This window comes from Malania oleifera, chromosome 7, assembly GCF_029873635.1.
Source record: "Malania oleifera isolate guangnan ecotype guangnan chromosome 7, ASM2987363v1, whole genome shotgun sequence".
NCBI lineage: Eukaryota > Viridiplantae > Streptophyta > Magnoliopsida > Santalales > Ximeniaceae > Malania > Malania oleifera.
The window spans coordinates 99,832,913-99,853,907 of record NC_080423.1 but is presented as its reverse complement, the minus strand read 5'-3'; the positions used below and the strand labels follow the sequence as shown (position 1 = coordinate 99,853,907).

The 20,995-nt window shown below is 36.2% G+C and overlaps 1 protein-coding gene across 1 annotated transcript; it reads right to left on the bottom strand.

Annotated features, from left to right (window-relative positions):
- Positions 1 to 3,732, bottom strand: LOC131159692 (protein DMR6-LIKE OXYGENASE 1-like). The gene is made up of 4 exons (XM_058114789.1): positions 3,455 to 3,732; positions 2,773 to 3,020; positions 661 to 982; positions 1 to 446 (listed from the first exon to the last, which is right to left on the bottom strand). The coding sequence occupies exons 1-4, from the start codon at positions 3,692 to 3,694 to the stop codon at positions 180 to 182; spliced, it is 1,077 nt and encodes a 358-aa protein (XP_057970772.1). The 5' UTR covers positions 3,695 to 3,732; the 3' UTR covers positions 1 to 179.
- Between the last annotated feature and the right edge of the window lie 17,263 nt (positions 3,733 to 20,995).

Below are 20,995 nucleotides of genomic sequence, written 5' to 3'. Positions count from 1 at the left end.
TTTTTGATTGAATTAGCATAAGAAGTTTTATTAACCAACAAAAAAAAAAACACACGTACGTAGCCCCTACGGATACAGAAAAGCTTCAAAATTTCGCTTTGAAACTTCTATGTTTATTCCAATTATATATATATATATATATATATATATATATAATTTTTATTTTAAATTAAAATAAACTAAGTAGGGGGAGGAGGGGCAATAGCTCTGAACTTGTCCAAACAGGTCTCAACTTCAAGCCCACGGTTCCAGAACTTGCGATAGTACTCGTCGTACTTAAAGCTCCGGTACGCCGGTGGGTGATCCTCTCCGTCGGTCAGAGGCGGAGCCGGCCCAATGATGGCGTCCGGCGACGGGCAGTAGAACGTCGGGATCGATATCCTCTCCTGGCTGCAGTTCACCACCGCCCGGTGCAGCGCGCTCTTGTACCGGTCATTACTTATCACCTGTTTCCAAAATAAAATAAAATAAAAATAAATGGGTTTTATATTATTTTTAATAATATATTTATGTTTATTTCTACTAAAAAAACTATAATACTAAAAAACAAAAATATTTCTTCTTTTTTTTTTTTTTTTCGCGGGGGTGAGGGGAAGAGAAAAACTTGAAACGGGTCGTATTGGAATCGAGTAAACTGGTTTAATATATGTATATGGGTACCTGGATTTGATCACCAATGTTGACGATGAAGGTGTTGGGGATGGAGTGGACGGCGATCCAGCGGCCGTTCTTGAGGAGCTGGAGGCCCGGCACCTGATCTTGGAGCAGGACGGTGACGGCGTTGGGGTCGGCGTGGGCGGGCAGCCCGTAGGTGAGTTCCGGCTGCGGGCAGGGCGGGTAGTAGTTGAGGGCCATGTGCTGCCCCTGCCCGCCCATCGCCCTCACTATGTACTCCCTCTCCAGCCCTAAGCTCTCCGATATCCCCTCCAGCAGCCTCACCGCCAGCTCCCTCACTCTCCGGCTATACTCCGCCGCCACCTCCCTGCACAGATACACTCATCATTTTTATTTTTTTTTTACACACAGGGTATCCACGTGTCCGTTTTACGGTCCACGTGACTAATTCTGTGTCCCTTGAAGTTGATCCCACAACTCCAAAGGGAGGGTAAATTCAGGAATTCAGGGACGGAAATGAGCTTAGGAGGGTTTGAACACCTGACCTCATGAGAGGCACTCCCGTAGTCCACACTACCACCTGAACCACACCCTGAGGGTCAGATACACTCATTATTATTATTATTATTTGTTGTCAATTTAAAGTTGATTAAGTAGTGTTTGGGCGTTTATATGATGAATCTGGGAACTTGAATTTAAGTTTTTGTGCATTGGAAAGAAATTTAGGCTTTCGTGGATTTCAGAATTTGAATTTTTACAAATTTAAAAGAGATTTGAGTTATGTTTGGTTTGAATTTGTATTAGATTTGGATAAAATGTAATATAAAATTGGTCTAAATTCATTCAAATTTAAAGTTAAGGTCTAAAATTCATTTGTCCAAACACTTCCAAACACAGCATAATATAATTTTTAAAATTGACTCTCAAACAACGGAGGAAAATTTTTCATTCTCTCTGCTAGGGTTTAAAATTTTTATGTAAAACATTTCGAGTTCAACACTAAAGAAAGTGGAAAGTAATATGAGATAGAAGATGAATTATTTTTTCCTTCTATAACTCAAGCCAAACAAACTTTTCAAGAAAAATTTCTTGAACTTCTCTTGACATATATTTGTTTTTTGGAAGCTTGTAGTACCTTAGTTTATCTTTCTACAAAATATGAAACTTCAAGAGATAACAGTGTCTTTCATCTTAAGGAAATTAAAAAAAATAAGAATTATTGATTTTGAGAATTTTTTTATAATAAAAATCATTAGTATATGATTTATAATAAGCTATACATGTAGCTCCTTTAGGGTAGAACGAGTCATAATTACAAGTTATTTTGCGAAATTGATCGATTTGAGTCTTATACATGATTACACCTAAAGTAAGTTGAAAACTTGAAATAAACAGAACAATAACTCATTATTAATTTCAATGGGTTTCGTTCAATTTCTTAAGTTTTGCACTCTAACTCGATACACACAGACACGAACCCCACGCGAATTCGTAAAGTTGTATGTATTTGAAATACTTTAACACTCCATTTGAAAGCATGTATTTCGGACTTTAAATTTAAATTTGTGTGAATTTTAATAAATTTTAATACAAATTTATATTATATCTTATCCAAATCTAGTACAAAATATCTATTCCGAAAATGAATTATTCATATTATTTTAATAGATTAATAGGTGTTGGAAGCTTTTTGGACACTATATATGCCCATTAGGTCCACAAGATCAAAAACCACTTTCCTCCAAGAATTTGGACATGTGTGGAAGGACTCAAATATCATTTTTCCCAAGAAAAATGATATTTGAACATTTCCAACACCTTAATTATCACAATTTATTTATTTATGCAAAAATTAATTATGTAAATTCTTAAATAATAATCTTTTTAAGTATCTACTTGAATAGCAACGTATGAAAAATGTGAGACTATTTAAAGAAAAATTGTAACCTTTTCGAAATTTTGTATCTTAAGAGGCTCAACTTTCAAACCCTCCGGGTTCGTTTCTGCCTCTGAAATCTTGAATTTACCCTTCCTTTGCAGTTGTGGGGTCAACTTCAAGGGGTGCATAATTAGTCACATGGACCGTAAAACGAATACGTGGATACTCCGTGCGTAATCCAAAAAAAATAAAATTTCGAGATATAAAACAATATATACCTGAAAGTAGGAGGATTAGAGGGCCACTCATGAATATAGTCTTCGAGAGGGTAACAATGCAGTCTGAGAAAATCTCTCCAATTAGAAACCTTCTCAGTTTTAACATTAAAACTGGTAGATAATCTCATCGCCTTCAAAGGATCTTCAGAGTAACACTTCATCCTCTCCTTTTCTGGCATCTTGAAAAATTCCCTTGCAACTGTTAACATGTTATCGATCACTGTCTCTGGGATCCCATGATTCTTAACCTACAATTTAATTAAAATTTCGTTAAAAATATTATAGTGTTTATAATTTCCATACAATATTAATGATAGTTGTTGTATACTTATCCTTCAACTTAAATGTCCCACGTTTGGTTCATTTTGCAGTTGAAAATGTCAAAATGATATGACCAAAATTAATATTTATTTTAAAAATGTAAATAAATTAATAAAATGCAAATTTTATTTAATTATTATCTTTTAACCTAATTTTTAGTGGCATCTATTATTTTTATCAAAATTTTAGAAATTTTTTTACAACAATGCTAGCAGCAGCTAGTTACAACAAGAAGCTTCAAGTCGTCGCCAAAGCTGGCAACACAAACATGATATCTAAAGAACACTTTGAATGCATCAAGAATATACATATATGTATATATAGACACACATACATATATGCAGCAGACGAATTAATAGACCTGAAAGAAGCCATAGTTGTGGCAGGCATGGGCTATGTCTCTGATAACTTGGCGGCGGCGGTCGCGGTCGTCGGGAAAGGTGGAGATGAGGGGAAGAAGGTCTATGAGGGGAATCGTGGAGTCGTCGTGGACGACTTGAAGGTTGGGGCGGTCGGAGATTGGCCGGACGTAGTTGGCCGGAACGGCGCTTATGCCGCCGGAGACTATGTCCGACACCAGCATTTTTGCGGCAGCTGCCATTGCTATATTCAGGCTATTATCTGATTCTTTTATGATGGATGGTCTTAGCTAGTCTCCCTTAACCTCCTTTTATACTAGTCTCTCCAAGCCTACCTGCTTTTATTTCATTTTATTTTATTATTAATTTTTTTTAGGGTCAAGGTTTACTGCATGGGCTCGAAATTATTTTGGGCCCACCCGTAATTATTATTATTTATTTATTTGTTTAAATAAATAAAATGAAAGCTTTTTAATATAGAGATTAAAATGAGTGATGACGTGTATTGACTTCTTAATTATCTGAAAGACTATTTTTCAATTCATTAGTTTCTTCTGATTTAAAAATTCATTCGATGTTAATTATAAGGCCCAAAATAAAAAGTGTGTAATAATTTTCTTTTTTTGATATTAAGATAACAAAAATTAATTAATTTCTCATAATATTATAAATTATATATAATGATATAAATATATAATTATTTAGCAATTGGTGATTGATATTAGTTGTGAATGTTCGCGAATCTTGTCGTTATATATCTTATCATTTACCATTTTGTTTGTTATATGTGGTGTCATGTCCTTTTTCCTAAGTATTATTTTGCATATATGGCACGTGGGTTTGTTTTGTGAAGATATCATTCTCGTAATATATTTATAGTTATGTGATAATAACAATGTTTTTTTATTTTCTTTTAAAAATTTTGCTCCTTAAGATTCATAAACTATAATCCCTATATTATAAACACCGTTCCGTTCTTTATTCAATGCATTTTCTTCTTACCATTGATGCCCTACTCGACAAAAAGCAGCTCGATTCACCAAATTAATTAATTTCATATCATAATTAATTTGGTCAATTCAATATAAAGAATTATTGTTATTAATGGTTCAATGAACAAAAAAATTTAATTAATCATTTGAAGAACAAATATATGCTGTGTGTTAATAAATATTATAGATTACGCTAGTTAATACAGACATACATATATATATATATATATATAAATAAATCACTTATACATACACACAAATATAAAAATAATGCTTAATTATGTAAACATATTATATAAGCTATTTAATAATATAGTATTAATAATAAATATGCTATTTTAGAAATTATAATAAAATAATTAATATACTCTCTAAAAAAAACTCTTTTGTAAAATACACACACACACACAACTCTTTTCTTAAAACCCAAAAAAGCTTGGAAGTATTGCACAACTCTTATTTTTCAGTGAAAGATATTAGTTGGCTCTAAAATTTTGTAGTTCGTCTTTATAAAAATATTTATCTCATTGGATAAAAAATTTTTTTGCATTAAAAAGCAGAGTTTGGCGCACAGAACTCCGAAAAAGGGATCTTCAACCTGTGACCTGTCACATATCAACAACTCTACTGTTACACTGAACGTCCTCTTATCTATAAATTAAAAAATAATTTTAAAAAAATAATAAAGAGCTAAGAAGCAATTTAAAAAAAAAATTATTGTAAGGAGAGGGACTTTTTCTTTATTTTATTTTTTTTATTTTTTAGAAATGGAGAGGTTGAGATTTTGAGAAGGTGGGTGACGCATGGGGAGATTTGGGAGATGATGTCAGTGCGATGATGTCAGCAAAAGATCGTCAAATAAGACACGTAACGTATGATGTGGCCGTTCAACTCCTCCTTGGCCGCAGCATAGATGGTAGACCGTAGGCTGCATGCGTCCCACGTCACCCTATCCCGTGACAACTGCAGGGCTGACATTGTGACGTGGCCATAAATTACTTGTCTCACTCATTTTAGAAAAAAAAAAAAAAAAAGACAAAGCATGACAATGCAACATGCTATATATTTTTTAAGCATTAAAAGCATCTTCTAATATTATATTTACATATATATATATATATAAATAAAATATTTTATAATATGTTATATATTTTTTGTGCAGGACTACATTATTTTCTAATTTTCTAGAATGTGTTAGTGAAATTATTTTTTAAAAAATATTTTATGTTTGAAATAAAACTATTATTTTATATAAATGTTTTAGTTTATTCTATTCAATAAGATTTTTCGAAAGGTAAAATAAGACAACACCCTTCTAGTATTTTGAATATGAGGTTGTATCCTTTTTGCTTTCAAAAGCTACCAAAAAACATCCGGAGGTTTCATTTTATTGAAAAAATGAACCTTCCATTAGTTGATCGTTAATCAACCGTTAAGTATATATGAAAAAAATGAATTTTAACCTTAATAAAATGATATTTTAAAATAAAATTTATTTAATAAATTAAATTAAAAAATTGATTAACATAATATCTTAAAAACTAACCAAGTGACTGAAAGACCTAACTAGTTCTCAAATTAACTGGTTTATCCGATCTAATCGCTTTAAATCAACCTATTGACAATAGCATAACAAAAAATTATATTGTTATTTCAAAATTTTTAAAAAGATATATGAAAAAATAAAAATTACTAATAAATCATAAAAATACCTAATAATTATAATGTTGCAAAATATTTGTTAGATGTAATTTTCATAAATAAAGTAACAATTAAACACATCATAAAAGTGAATAAAACATAGTTCAATATTTTTAAATTCAAGTAACTTATCAAACATATTGTTAAAAAAATAAATTAAAATTTTAAAATTCATTCTTAATAAATCAAAATATAAAATTAGATGTTTGTTCTTAGGTGTGTAAAATATTAATGTTAAATGGATAAAGAAAATTCAAATTTATATTAATTGGTTGACCTTTGTTCGAGTCAATTCACCAATTTTTTTTGACTTTATTCAAATTGTCATGTTATTCAATATGATATTCAACCAAACCTAGAAACTAAGCCACAATTCGACCAATGGTTTGATCAAAGTTAATTTTTTAAAATTATATTTTATTTGTTAAAGATATATACAATTATTTATTTTCATAAAATATATATGACAAATATTTTTGTAATGATATAATTATTTAAGTATTTTTTCTGAATGATTTGTATTATTCATTTATTTTTCATAATTAAATTTTTAAATAAAATTTAATTATGTCATCATGCTTATATCAACTGATTGACCTGACTTAGTTCTTGGGTGTTTGATTCACTTATAAGCTTAATTTTCAAAATATATTGCAATCAATTGACCAATTTTCTAACTTAATTTATTAAATTAAGTTAGTTTTCTTAATTTTTCTTACCAAAATTAAATGAAAGGGCATAATTTTCATTTTATTAAGAATAAAATTAACGTTTTTCACTAAACTTAATGGTTGACTAATGGTTAACTAACAGAAGGTTCATTTTGTTAATAAAATGAAACATTAGGGGGTTTTATGGTAGTTTTTAAAAATTTTGGTGGTGGAGTGTCATATTCTAAAAAGTCAGAGAGGGGGGGGGGGGTGCTGTATTAGGAAGAAACAAGACTACCAGAAAATCACGAAAGTACAATCGGAAGTTCTCTCTCCGAATTAACAAAATCAGTTCGTAACTCTGAGTTAGCGACATTATAAAAAAAAAAAAAAAGTTGAGATGTGAATTTAATTCTCTTGACGTGCTAACAGTTGGAGGACCAAGTATGTGATCGAGGCCAATAAGGATCATTTAGGCTTTGAAGATAAATCCGAATAGGGTCAAGATGTGGGAGGTCGGATTGGTTCGGAAGCACGTAGAATGCAATCCGAAGCACATAATGTAACGCCTCGACCCGCCATGTGAGCCCGGGGCGCTACTTTAGTGACGTTTGTATTTAATACCATAATCATCATAATAAATGCAGCGAAAATAATGAAACATTCTCCAAACATACATTACCATAGTTCTAAGTTTCCTTTATACATGTAGGTTTCCAAATACCCATACTACAACCCATAATACAAAACAAAACCCATACTAGTCTATACAACCATAATACATACTCAGGGTTTCAAACCTAGCTTACATACAACAGAGTTCTTACTAACACACAAAAATCTATCTGCCTATCAACCTGTCTCAGAGTACGCTAAACCCGACCTCAAGATGGTCCTAAAAAGATAATTTGTATATTGGGGTGAAACACTTCTCAGTAAGGAAAAATTAAGTTAATATTAGTGTGTGGTCAGTATGCATTTGGTGTTTACAGAAAACATCCCATTCTTCATTTTAACCGAAAACAGTTACTTTATATCAGACTAACTTTATACATTTAAAAATGTTTGCCTCGTTTCCATCGTAAAAACAGTTCAGTAAATAAATAACGTCATTTACATAAATCTACAGATATGCATAAAAGAAAAATCCCTGTGACTAAAGCCATGTACTTCCCCCATGGCATGGGTTGTGCGGACCGAAGGTTGGACTGCCTGGGGTGATCAACCCAGACCAAGTCAAAACATACGTCTGCATCTAACTTCGACTACGCAGGCATGCACAACTTGCTTGCAGGAATCCGATTGCCCTACCATATCCTAAAAGTCTGGACTTCCAGGGAAGGTACCCCTTCTACTAAGGCTAATCGGCTGAGACCACCCGACACCTCCTTGCAAACAGTATGGGCGCACATGGTCAAATATTGAATCTCTAGCAATGGTACCATGCTCATAACATACTAGTCCTTAGGGTTCCTAGAGCATATCATGCAATTTAAGTAATAAAGTTGTATTTCAAACTCATTTCATATAAAGCCTGTCATTTAATAACTCTCGGCCCTCGGAAATCATATAACACTCAGCTCATGTCCGTTAAACATAATCCTTGCCCTCGCGACCTTAAACATGATCCTAGCCCTTGCGGCCATCATATACATCTTCCTGCATATTAATAAACAGTTCCAGTATTTCACAAACATTCTCAATTTCAGTTATAAAATAGTACCTACATATCATTCACCTGCCACACAATTTCTAATACTTTAAACATAACCCATAGACAACCAAGAAAAACATAGTATATTCGGTTTAGAAGATAAAACCAAACTTCCCACCGTTCATTTTTACTCAAAATAACATAACATATATCCTAGGTTTGAAAAAGGTCTTTTCGAACGGTCAGTTTCTGAAGCATCAACTGAAAACATAAATATACTTACTCCAAAAACATTTCATACGGTTCAAATTCGTTAAAAAGATGACTTAACGTAATCCCCTTACCTAATTCTGAAAAAGAAACTAAAATGGGCCAAAAACTCAAAACCCTAGTTTTTCGAACCAGTAGAAACACAAGATCCTATGAGACGGGAGAGGAAAGAGTGATCTGGGAGCACAAGGGAACCCGTAGGAGTCTTTTGATGAAGAAAACCTGAAACCCTAGCAGAGCTCAAAAGAGAGGATTTTGGAATTCCTAAAAAAAATGAGTTCACTTCTATTTATAGGTGGACAGTTTAGGAGAAAACCGTCAATGGTTTTCCCTGTATCCACAAAACCGTTGATGGTTTTGTGATTGACTCGTCCTGTTGACCCAAAATCGACGATGATTTTTCTCATGCCCACTGAAACCGTCGACGGTTTTTGGCCCTGCCACTTAAATTCTTTCCTTCTCTTTTATTTTCCTTTGTTTATCTCTTTTATATTTATTTTCTTTTATTTTTTGGGTTCGGGTTTCTACACATAAGGCGCAATGGTAAGACCCACTTGAGCAGTTGTTGGAGAATTGGACTTACTCCTATGAGGGAGACGAATTCCGTTCAAGGGGGAGCAATTGGAACTCACAAATGATGGATGCTTATATACATGATTGGATCTAAAACCCAATAAGCTTAAACTTTATGGTCAAGATGGCGCTCACCCATGTATATCAAGCTTATCCATGGATTTTAATTTTTGACATGATATGAGTATTTTAATATTATTTTAATAAAGCTATAAAAATTCTCATTACACGTGTTAAAGCTTGATATATATTGTTAACATACAATCTAACAGCTTAAGCTTTTAGGTAAAGTGGTAATCTAACGTGGTATCAGAGCTGGTTACTAGGAGGTCCTAGTCTTGTTGCCCGCAATTTTTTTTAAAAAAAAATATTGCATTCCTTATCATGGGTGCTATTTATTCCGATGAAATTAGTCAAGTGTCCAAGAAATTTTGGACACCAGCGATTCAGAAAAAAAATACATGAAGAAAAAAAAGTATAACTTTTTAAAATACGAGAATCTCTAGTTTTCTAAATATGATATAAATTGGTCCTCTAATCCAAGCTTGTAGTCCATCTCTATGGAGAATTGCTGAAGCTAATTTAAATGGAAATCCTAGTCGATAGAAATTCTTTAACTATAATAAATGCCCTTAATTGTTTGACAACCTAAAAAAAGGTAATTCCTATTTTTCAAAATGCATAACAGGTGTTGTGATATGTAAATAACACACACACACACAACCAGAACAAGATCAACACAAAGATTTATGTGGTTTAGCAAAGCCTATATCCATGGAAGCAATGACACACAAATTTCACTAAAGAAATCAAAATGTACACAATACACTTCAATAATGATAAATCTCACTCTCAAAATATGCCCAGATGACATATATAGAGTTTCCTCGGAGGTTTCCCCCCGTTTGCCCAACCACCCAACGTTTAAAAATTCAAAATATCAGAAAACTGCCGCAACCCGGGCACCTCTCGTCGACGAACACAGAGCCTCGTTGACGAAACCAAGAAGACCTTTCGTTGACGAATACAGGGCTCTCATCGACGATGTCAAAAGTATGGAAATTTCTTGCTCTCAATAATTGTTCATCGACGAGCTTCAAAACCTTTGTTGACTAACCTCTGTTGTTCCCTCGTCGACGAGCATAAGCTCCTCGTCGACGAGTCCTGTTGCGCTGACCCCTTCATTTTTTTTTTTGCTTATCAAAACAAAAGTATAAGAGCCATAAATAACAATCTCCACCTTGACGATTATACGCTCCTTAGAAGAATCTCAAAAAACATGAATTGCTTCATTTTGAACTTGAAAACTCTTGGTTGGGTATGTCTCCCTTTTAACACTTGGAGACATTAAGTAAGTCCAAGCAATGCTTGGACTTCTCTGAAGTAACTGATTTGGTCAGAATATCTGCTATATTATCAAATGTGTGAATTTTATCCAACATAAGTTCACCTGAAGTAATCAATTCCCGTACTCTGTGGAACCTCACATCAATGTTCTTGGTCCTAGCATGGTATACCCGATTCTTCGCCAAGTAAATGGAACTCTGACTATCACAATGCAGCACCATACCATCTTGCTGTAACCCCAACTCTCTGACTAAACAAGTAAGCCATAAGGCTTCCTTTGTAGCTTCGGCAACTGCCATATATTCTGCCTTGGTCATGGACAATGCAACCAGAGACTGTACCATGAATCTCCAACATACTGGTCCTCCTACAAGGGTAAACGCATATCCCGTTGTAGACCTTATGTCATCAATATCCCCAGCATAATCTGCATCAAATCCCATAACTGAAGGATAACCTTGTTGCTTGCAAACATGATGCCATATCCCGATGTACCCCGCAAGTATCAAAGTACCCATTTGACGGCTTCCCAATGCTACCTTCCTGGATTAGAGAAAAACTTGCTCACCACGCTTACCGCATGAGCAAAATTTGGCTTCGTACATACCATGTCATACATTAAACTCCTTACAACACTAGCATAGGGGACCTTTGACATGTCCCGAATTTCCTCATCCGAACTTGGGCAATCTGCAGTAGGGGTGAGCATAATTCTCTGAAAACCAAATTAACCGGCCAAAATTGGCTGGTTCAATTCAGGTAAAAACCCCAGTTCGGTCGGTTCGGTTATAATTCTACAAAATTCCGGTTAATCGGGTTCGTTCGGTTAACGGTAAAAAAAATATCGGTTAACCGATTAACCAAATTACTAATTAATTAGATTTTAAATATACTTTATGAATATAAATTTTATTTGTATATGGGGTAACGGGAATAGGGTCGGGTAGTCAGGCTTGGGGATTGGGGGGAAAAAGGGCAGAGCCGCGGAAGGGTCTCACTTCGTCTTCGTGTTAGGGCTAGGGTTTCTTTGCGCTCTTCCGATCTGCGCCGCAGTCCCACAGCTCTCCATCGAACGATCAAACCACCTCTTGAAGGTAGTGCTTACAATTGCAGGTTCTGCCACAGTCCACTCGCTCTTGCTGACAACATCCTTTCTTGGGTACTTTCTTCAATCTCCCTTTCTGTAATCCCTCTCTTTTAATTTGTGAAGTTAGAAACTTAGAATCCATCGATTTGATGGGAGAAATACAAAAAATTGGTACTTTATTATTGTATACCCTTTCTTTTTTGTGAAATTTATTTGCCGAGTTTTAGTTATCTGATGGAACTTGAAGCGATTCTGTATTGGTTGCTTCAAACATAAATTGCTTGTAGAGCATTGACGACTACGAGGATGTTATGGGTATGAGAAGGAAAATTCAAAAGTGATGAAATTGTAGGAAGAGTATTAATTTGTGATCGAACTCTCTAGCTAATTAATTTTTTTCGCATTGATTTCCAAAGCTGCTGACAACTCAATTTATAATACTATTCTCATATCAGTGACCCAAATCTATTACTGGTTGTTCCTCTTGAGTTAAGACTTAATTGGGAAGGTTCATGTTGTCCCCCACCTTTTCCCCTCATCTTTCTCCTTCTTTTTGTTAAGTTGGTTGTAAAATTATTTATAAATAAGAATTATTATTTATTGTGTAAACATGTTTTAAACTCAGGTTTTTAAAACTCCCTCGTGAGTAGGGTTGTGTAGCATGCATCATAACTAATTAGCCAATGCAGTCTAAGTGTCATGAAAAATTATGCCATAAAAATTAGGTGAAATCTAGAGAAAATTTATCCTGGTTCTTGGTTAGTTTTATTGGAATGCATTATTTAGTACTTGAAAATTTTGAATCTTGAAAGTTCAATGAGAACATATTCCATTGAAACATTATCAAGTGTTTGCTTCCATTTAAGGTAAGAATGCTTTATGTTGTGGTTAGAGTATTTTTTTTTTAAATTTTGGATTAGTACTCTTCTATGATGGACTTTACCCTTTTTTTTTTTTTTTTTTTTAATATATTAAAGGAAAAATGAGCAATGACTTGCCTATAGAGGTGGAGGTGCCAAACTTGGAGGATGCAATAATGACGCAAGTTAATTCCCAACATCAGCCTTCAAATCCCAGCATGCTAAGTGAGAGTGCTACTAATCCACCTACTCAATCTAATCAAAAAATTAGGAAGAGAATGAGACCAAGATCTGAAGTGTGGGATCACTTCACTAAATTTGTGACGGAGTCTGGTGAAATTAAGGGTAAGTGTCATTATTGTCATATTATTAGATTTTATGTAAACAAGGTTCTATACTTCTATTTTTACATTGATTATATTTTATCTAAGCAGGGATAAGACACCTAGCTGGCTAGTTGTGAGCCTCTGATGGTGTCATTATAGATTTTTTTTTTCTTTAGAATTAAGAGTTTCTTAATTAAGTTGACAGTGGGTAACCCTATCCCCAATTCACTCCACCCCACCTTTTTTTTTTTTTTCTATTGAACTCTGGGATTGTCTTGCTTAATTTGCCTTTAGTAGAAACTAAACTTGTGCTTATACTCGTCATTTGGTTTGGCAATTTTATGAATACTGGTTAATGGTTATGCTTCTTGTGAAAAACCCTATTTTGCTTATGCAAGTGCATTAAGGAGTTTAATTAATCTTGCTTATACTTGTCATTATTATTATTATTATTATTTTTGTCATCGTTTTTCTTGTTTTGGGTTTTTTGTTCTATGCTAAAATATCATTTTTATTAATAAAATTAATAAAAAGGTATTTAATTAAGCTGGATTTGTTTTTTTAATTATAATAATTAATTTTAAATAATTTCGGTTAAAATCGGTTAACCAAATTACCCAAATCGGGTTCGGTTCGGTTTCCTCCGCCAATTCGGTCAGTTCGGTTAATGGTACTATTTAACCGAATTTTTTGGTTAATTCGGTTAATTACTCGAATTTGGCTGAACCGACTGTTTGCTCACCCCTAATGCAGTAGACAACTTAAAATGATTCGCTAGAGGTGTACTTACGGATTTTGCATCAGCCATGCTAAACCTCACCAGCACCTTCAAAACATAACCGCCCTGAGATAACCATAATCTTCCTGCAATCCTATCACGGCGAATCTCCATCCCAAGTATTTTCTTGGCTGAACTAAGATCCTTCATGTCAAATTCCTTATACAACAGGTCCTTTAATTGATTTACCTCACTTAAATCCTTTGCAACTATTAACATGTCATCGACGTACAATAACAAGAAAACAAAAGAACCATCCTCAAGTTTATTCACATAAATGTAGCAATCATACTCACACCATATGTAACCAATCTTCATCTTGTACGAATCAAAATGTTTATACCATTGCCTTGGAGACTGTTTCAGCCCATAAAGAGATTTCTTCAACCTACAAACAAAATTTTCTTTTCCTAGTTCAATGAATCCCTCCGGCTGTACCATGTAGATTTGTTCCTCCAAGTCACCGTGAAACGCCATCTTCACATCCATTTGTTTCAAATGAAAATCGTAATAAGCTACCAACCTCAACACAATTCTAATAGAAGTATATCGGACCACTGGAGAAAAGATCTCATCATAATCTATCCCCTTATTTTGTGAGTATCCTTTTGCCATCAACTGTGCTTTGAATTTCTCTCATTTCTTTTTTGAAATTGCCTCCTTCTTCCTATACACCCATTTGCACCCAATCGGTTTCTTCTCATATAGAAGCTCCACCAACTCCCAAGTTTTGTTCTTATGTAATGATTCTATTTCCTCAATCATTGCTCCCATCTACCTATCTTTCTCCTGGCTGTGCACTGCCTCTTGAAAAGAAGTTGGATCGTTGCAACAAGTAAGGAAAGCATAAGATACTAACTCATCAAAACCATACCTTGATGGAGGCCAGATAGTGCGTTCGGATCTCCGTAGAGGAATATTGTCGACTTGCTAGTTTCCCGAGCTAGAGCTCTCTATAACCACGAGACCAAGATCATTTTTGTTACCCTGAGCATCCAACTCCACCTACACAACATGTTCATCACTGCCCCAGCTTTCTGGCTCCTGTTTCTGTTCATCAAGCTCTTAAGTACTCTTTACCATAGCCTTCTCATCAAAGACTATATCTCTACTGATCACCACCTTGTTTGCCCCTGGGTCCCACAACTTATATCCCTTCACACCCTCTGGATATCCCAAGAAGATGCAACGATGAGACTTAGGGTCAAGCTTAGACCTCCCCTCACTAGACACGTGGACATAGGCTGGACACCTGAATACCTTCAATTCAGAGTAGTCTACTGCATTTCCTATCCAAACCTCTTCCGCCACTTTACCCGCTAGTGATGCCCTTGGTGATCGGTTAACCAGAAAACAAGCTATACTAATTGCCTCTGTCACGACCTGCTTATTTTTCCTTATCTTTTTTTTTTAAAAAATATTATAACCAATACCACACATCTCATATCCCAACTCAGTAGGTCACAATCCACCTGGCCCAGTGGATACATACATCAGAACATACAGCAGAAGCCTAAGCAGCAGAAAACATACAATCATGTGCATTTAAATACCATATATCACAATATACCAGAGTTACTATACCCACTGTATTTCCATATATACATCTCAAAAATAAAATCTAGGGACATACCCCACAAAATCCAACTGTCCCTACCAAAAACTTACCCTTCAAAAAGGGCAGATAATCAGCACTAGGTCAGCGGGGCTTTTCCCGTTCTCCTATCAGGGGCTCCTGAAAAGTTTATGAAATTTAGGGGTGAGACACCTCTCAGTAAGGGAAATAAACTAATACCAGTGTGTGGCAACATGAGTAATCAGTGTTCTACATATACCATACATAATATATTCAGTATCGTTTTATCAAATCTGGGAAAACATGTATATATATCAAATCATAGCAGAACATATTGCATTTTCATAAACATATCTCTTCTCATATAGGAATAATAACATAAAAACCATCCTAATAGGTTAGCTGGCTGTTGTCATGTATTATCCCCACATGATTGGGTTGTGTGGCCCGAAGGCGGGACCTGACAATGGTTGGCCGACCACTGCCAAGTCAAGCAGTAGTCTGTAGGTCCGATGGGTCTGCCAGACCTGGTCCGTACACCAGGGGCAATCAGTACACTTCTTATAAACCACATCGACCATTCAATCTCACACCACTCCGTACAGCGGCTTTAACACAAATATCATGATCACGAAGACCATGGACACATAGCAACGGTACCGTGCAAGTGTTGGCCTAGACCAAGCCAACCAGGTTCTGATATCATATAATATATACTGAAACTGTGATACATAGATATCTCATATCATTTATTTGCACATCAATCATATCATTTTGCATATATACGTGTATCATGAAAATCATTGGCCCGTACGCCGGTGTTACACATTTTATCATAGCTCGGCCTGTACGCCGGCAAATCACATAGCACAGCCGTACGCTGGCAAATCACATCCACATAGCACAGCTCGTACACCGAAAAATCACACACACACATATATATATATATATATATATATATATACATAAATATCTTGACCCGTACGCCGATTTTTCATCATAAAAACCCATATCATAATGACATTCCCAGAAATAGTTTCTCATACATTTTATACTCATGCCGCACTAGTGGATTTTCACATATTCAACATATGATCATTTTCACAGTAATTTCCAAATATAAATCATATATCTAAATATAATTATTTTTCCTGAAATCAGATGCTATATATATATACATATACATGCATTTTCTCATAACAAAAACTAGCTTAGTTTATCCCCTTACCTGACTACTGAGAAAGCCCCCAAAACAACATGGTCTACCCCCCCGTAGGATTTCCTAACCAATACCTTGAAAATGAAAACTGCCAGTATTAAACTTTAATATTTTCATGCGTACATCATTTCTTATAAGTATCCTGAGGCCAAATTTGGTTTAAAAAGCCTTACCTCAACTTTGGGATGATTCCCAACGTTCCCAATTCAACACCCCTGGAAATGAAAACTCCCAGTATTAAAGTTCAATATTTCTAAGCGTATAACACTTTTCTCAACTGTCACAAGTCCAAATATTGAGTAAAAAGTCTTACCCTGGATTTGGGATGGTTTCCACCTTGCTTTCACCAACGATCCGCTCCGGCAGATTTGGAGAGAATTTCACCAGGAGCGTCGTGGTGACTTCGGATTGTCGATCCGGTGAAGATCTGGCCCGAAATCGATGAAAAAAAGAGAGAAAATCGAAGGGGAGAGAGAGAGAGAGAGAGAAAGAGAGAGAGAGAGAGAGAGGAGAGAGTTAGCTTCTTAAAGAAGCTTAAAATCCAGATTTTTGTATATATAGACAGGGGATTTCATCAACGAGCCCGTCCTTCGTCGATGAATTCTTTATTAATTTCGTTGACGAAATTCAGTCGGCTCATACCCCCCTCTCGGTATTTCTTTGTCGACGAAATTCAGTCTTCGTCGACGAATTTTCTTAAGCCTTCGTCGACGAAGCCTTGCTGATCCCCTTTCCGTTATTCCTTCCAAAGTTCAATGTCATCGACGAAGTTGACTGCTTCCTTCTGTTTCTGGTTTCTATTTCCCTTTCTTTATTATTTAAATTTCATTTTAAATTCGGGTCGTTACAGCCTCGGCTCAGAAATTCTTTAGTAGCCTTGTATTCAATCTGAGACACCGAACCCTATCAGCTAGAGTCCGGTTCATCCGTTCTATCACACCATTTTGCTGAGGTGTTTGGTGAACTATAAAATGCCTCTTGATGCCCTGCTCCGCAAAAAACTCCATAAACCGAGAGTCAGCGTACTCGGTCCCATTATACGACCTTAAATATTTGATTATCCTCCTTGTCAGGTTTTCCACTTCAGCTTTCCAAATCTTAAACTTGGCAAACGTACTAGATTTATGACGCATGAAGTAAAGCCAAACCTTCTGTGAGTAATCATCAATGAAACTCACATAGTACACATTTCCACCCTTTGATGCAACTCTAACTAGGCCCCAAACATATGAATGTACATAGTCAAGAATTCCTTTCATTTTGTGAGTAGCTGAACTAAATTTTGCCTTGTTTAGATTTCCATGAACACAAAATCTGAAGAATTCCAACTGACATAATTTTAAACCTTTCAACAATTTTCTTTTGTGTAGTTCTTTCATGCCATGTTCTCCCATTTGCCCAAGACGCATATGCCATAAGACGGTCTTATCTAATTTAGCATCCACAAATGCAACTCCACCTACAACGGTAGTTCCCTGCAACATGTAAATATTCCTATCCAGCTTCTGCCCTTTCATCACAGTCAGATTACCTTTCCATACCATCAAGACTCCACCTTTGGCTTGTAATTAAAGCCATTATCATCCAAAGTGCCAAGAGATATCAAACTCTTTCTCAACTCAGGCATATGTCTTACATTACACAATGTTCTTACAGCACCATCAAACATTTTTGAGAGTTATGGTGCACTCCCAAGAGGGGGGGGGGGGGGGAGAGGGGCGAATTGGGTATTTAAAAAATTCTTCCTAGGTCAATTTATCCCTATTTTAATTCCACAATCAGTATAACACAACCAAGGATCTTTCTAAATAAGTATGAATCCCACATATAATAATGTATGTAAATATTTAAAATAATTATAACATTCAGCACAAATTGAACATAAGCATACAAGTGTGGAAAGTAAAGTGCGGAAATTAAATAAAGTAGGGAAGAGGGAGCACAAACATAAAGTTTTTAATGAGGTTTGGCAACACCTGCCTACGTCCTCACCTTGGGCAAACCACCCAAGGATTCCACTATCTGCTCCTTGAAACTGGGACGGAGCTTCTCGTTACAATCTGCTTCTTACCAGGGCGAAGCTTCCCTTTACAATCCGTTACTTACACGAGGTATAGCTACCTCTTTACAATCCGCTGCTTACACGAGGCGTAGCTACCTCTTTACAATTCGCTGCTTCCACACGAGGCGTAGCTACCTCACCATGGTTCACAATCTAAACCGTAAATACAAATGATACAAGGAATGGATTTTTCGTACAATGAAATGCTTCTTAATAAGCTGAGTTGTACAATGTAAAAACCTTAATCCACTCTCACATGATTTATAAAATTTGAAGCTTGGTAGAGTAAAGATATTCTTCTCAAAAATATTTTTCAAGTAAAAATGAGAGAGTGGAATGATTTGCTCAAAGTTACCTTGTAAAACTCAAAATATTTTCTCCAAAGGATTTTTCAAAATGAAGAATAGGAGAAGAATATTTCTTCAAGATTGACCTTTAAAAAAAAATAGCAAGAAGGCTCTAAAGCAAAATATATGGAAGAGAATATATGCGCAAGCCTTGCTTGTATAACCCACACACAGGTGGTGGTGTTGTTGACTTAGAGTTTTTCTGAGATGGTGGATAAGGCCATGGCAGTTGAGGCCAGCATTCAGGAGGGAGAGAAACTAGCAGTAAACTAAAAGAAGAGGCCTTTGGCTTAGGGATTTTAGACTAGTATTAGCTAGGGTACATGGAGGAGGCCTGGTAATTTCATGGGCTAGCGGCAGGAGATGGGATATTGAGCTTATAAGAGGAATCCACCATGTCCTACCTATCCCAGATGCCATTAGAGGCATTGGGGCGAGTGCAGGGTTGGACTAGCTGGCCGCTACCGGTGTGGTGGGGCTGAACATATGGTGCGAGACTGCTGTGTGACATTAAACTATCCACCTCCATAACATCAGTATCGAGGAGGTAATCAGGCACCCCGAGGGGGTCACCAGAGGGGTATTGCCCAGGTGTGGGTGTATTCGCTTATTCCGGGAGATGCGGAGAACACCAACAACGTGGTGACTGGTACTATTTCATTTTTTTCAAGTAGTGCTATTGTATTATTTGATTCAGGTGCGACGCACTCCTTCGTGTCTCGGGATTTGGTTAAATTATGCTGGGGCAGAGACTCAGTTGTTAGATGCTAAGTTAGGGGTGGTCACACCAATGGGGTCAGTTGTGGTATGTAGTAAGGTGATCAGAGGCTACCTAGTGGAGATTTAGGGGAGGATGTTGCCTGCTAGCCTAATTGTTTTTGACGTGCATGGGTTTGACGTCATTCTAGGGATGGATTTGCTAGCATACAGCTACGCGAGCATTGATTGCCACAGAAAGGAGGTAGTGTTCAAACCTCCAGGGGAGCAAGAGTTCAAATTCATCGTGTCGTGTGTGCATTCTGTACCACAGATCCTTTCAGCGATTCAGGAAAAGAGGTTGTTTCGAAATGGCTGCCTGGGGTACCTTGAATTTGCGAAAGAAGCACCAAAGGAGGAATTGAAGCTAGAGGATATCCTAGTGATAGGGGAGTTCTCGGACATCCTTCCAGAAGACTTACCAGGATTGCCTCTTGACCACGAGATAGAATTTTCCATTGAGTTAAGGGATGGCACCCATTTCCAAAGCTCCATACAGAATGGCTCTGGCTGAACTAAAGGAGTTAAAAGAGCAGTTATAGGATCTTTTAGATAACAGTTTCATCATACCGAGTGTATCACACTGGGGAGCGCCTGTGTTGTTCGTAAAGAAGAAGGATAGGTCGATGAGAATGTGCATCGACTACCGGGAGATTGATAAGGGGACAGTGAAGAATAAATACTCGTTACCCCATATAGACGATCTGTTTGACCAGCTAAAGGGCACGTAGGTTTTCTCCAAGATTGATCTGTAATCCGGGTATCATCAGTTGAGGGTGAAATCAGGGGATTTATCGAAGACTGCTTTTCGGATCTAGTATGGCCATTACGAGTTCTTGGTGATGCCGTTCGTATTGACGAATACGCCTGCAACATTCATGGATATGATGAATAGGGTGTTCCATGAGTACTTAGATCAGTTCGTGGTGGTGTTCATCGATGACATCCTAATTTATTCGAGGAGTCCTCCAGAGCATGAAGCTCATTTGAGATTGGTGCTTCAGGTACTCTGAGAGAAGAAGCTAATCGCTAAATTTAAGAAATGCGAGTTTTGGTTGGAACAAGTTGCATTTCTAGGACATGTAGTGTCTAGGAGGGAATTTCAGTGGACCTAGGCAAAGTGGAGGCAGTATTTGATTGGGCGAGACCGAAGAGCGTGCACAAGGTTAGAAGTTTCTTGGGTCTAACAGGATTCTATCGCCGGTTCATTGAGGGGTTTTCGAGGCTATCAGGTCCTCTGGCATAGCTTACGAGAAAGAACATTAAGTTTGAGTGGACTGATGAATGTGCGCAGAGTTTTCGAGAATTGAAGAAACTATTAGTCACTGCCCCGGTGTTGACCATT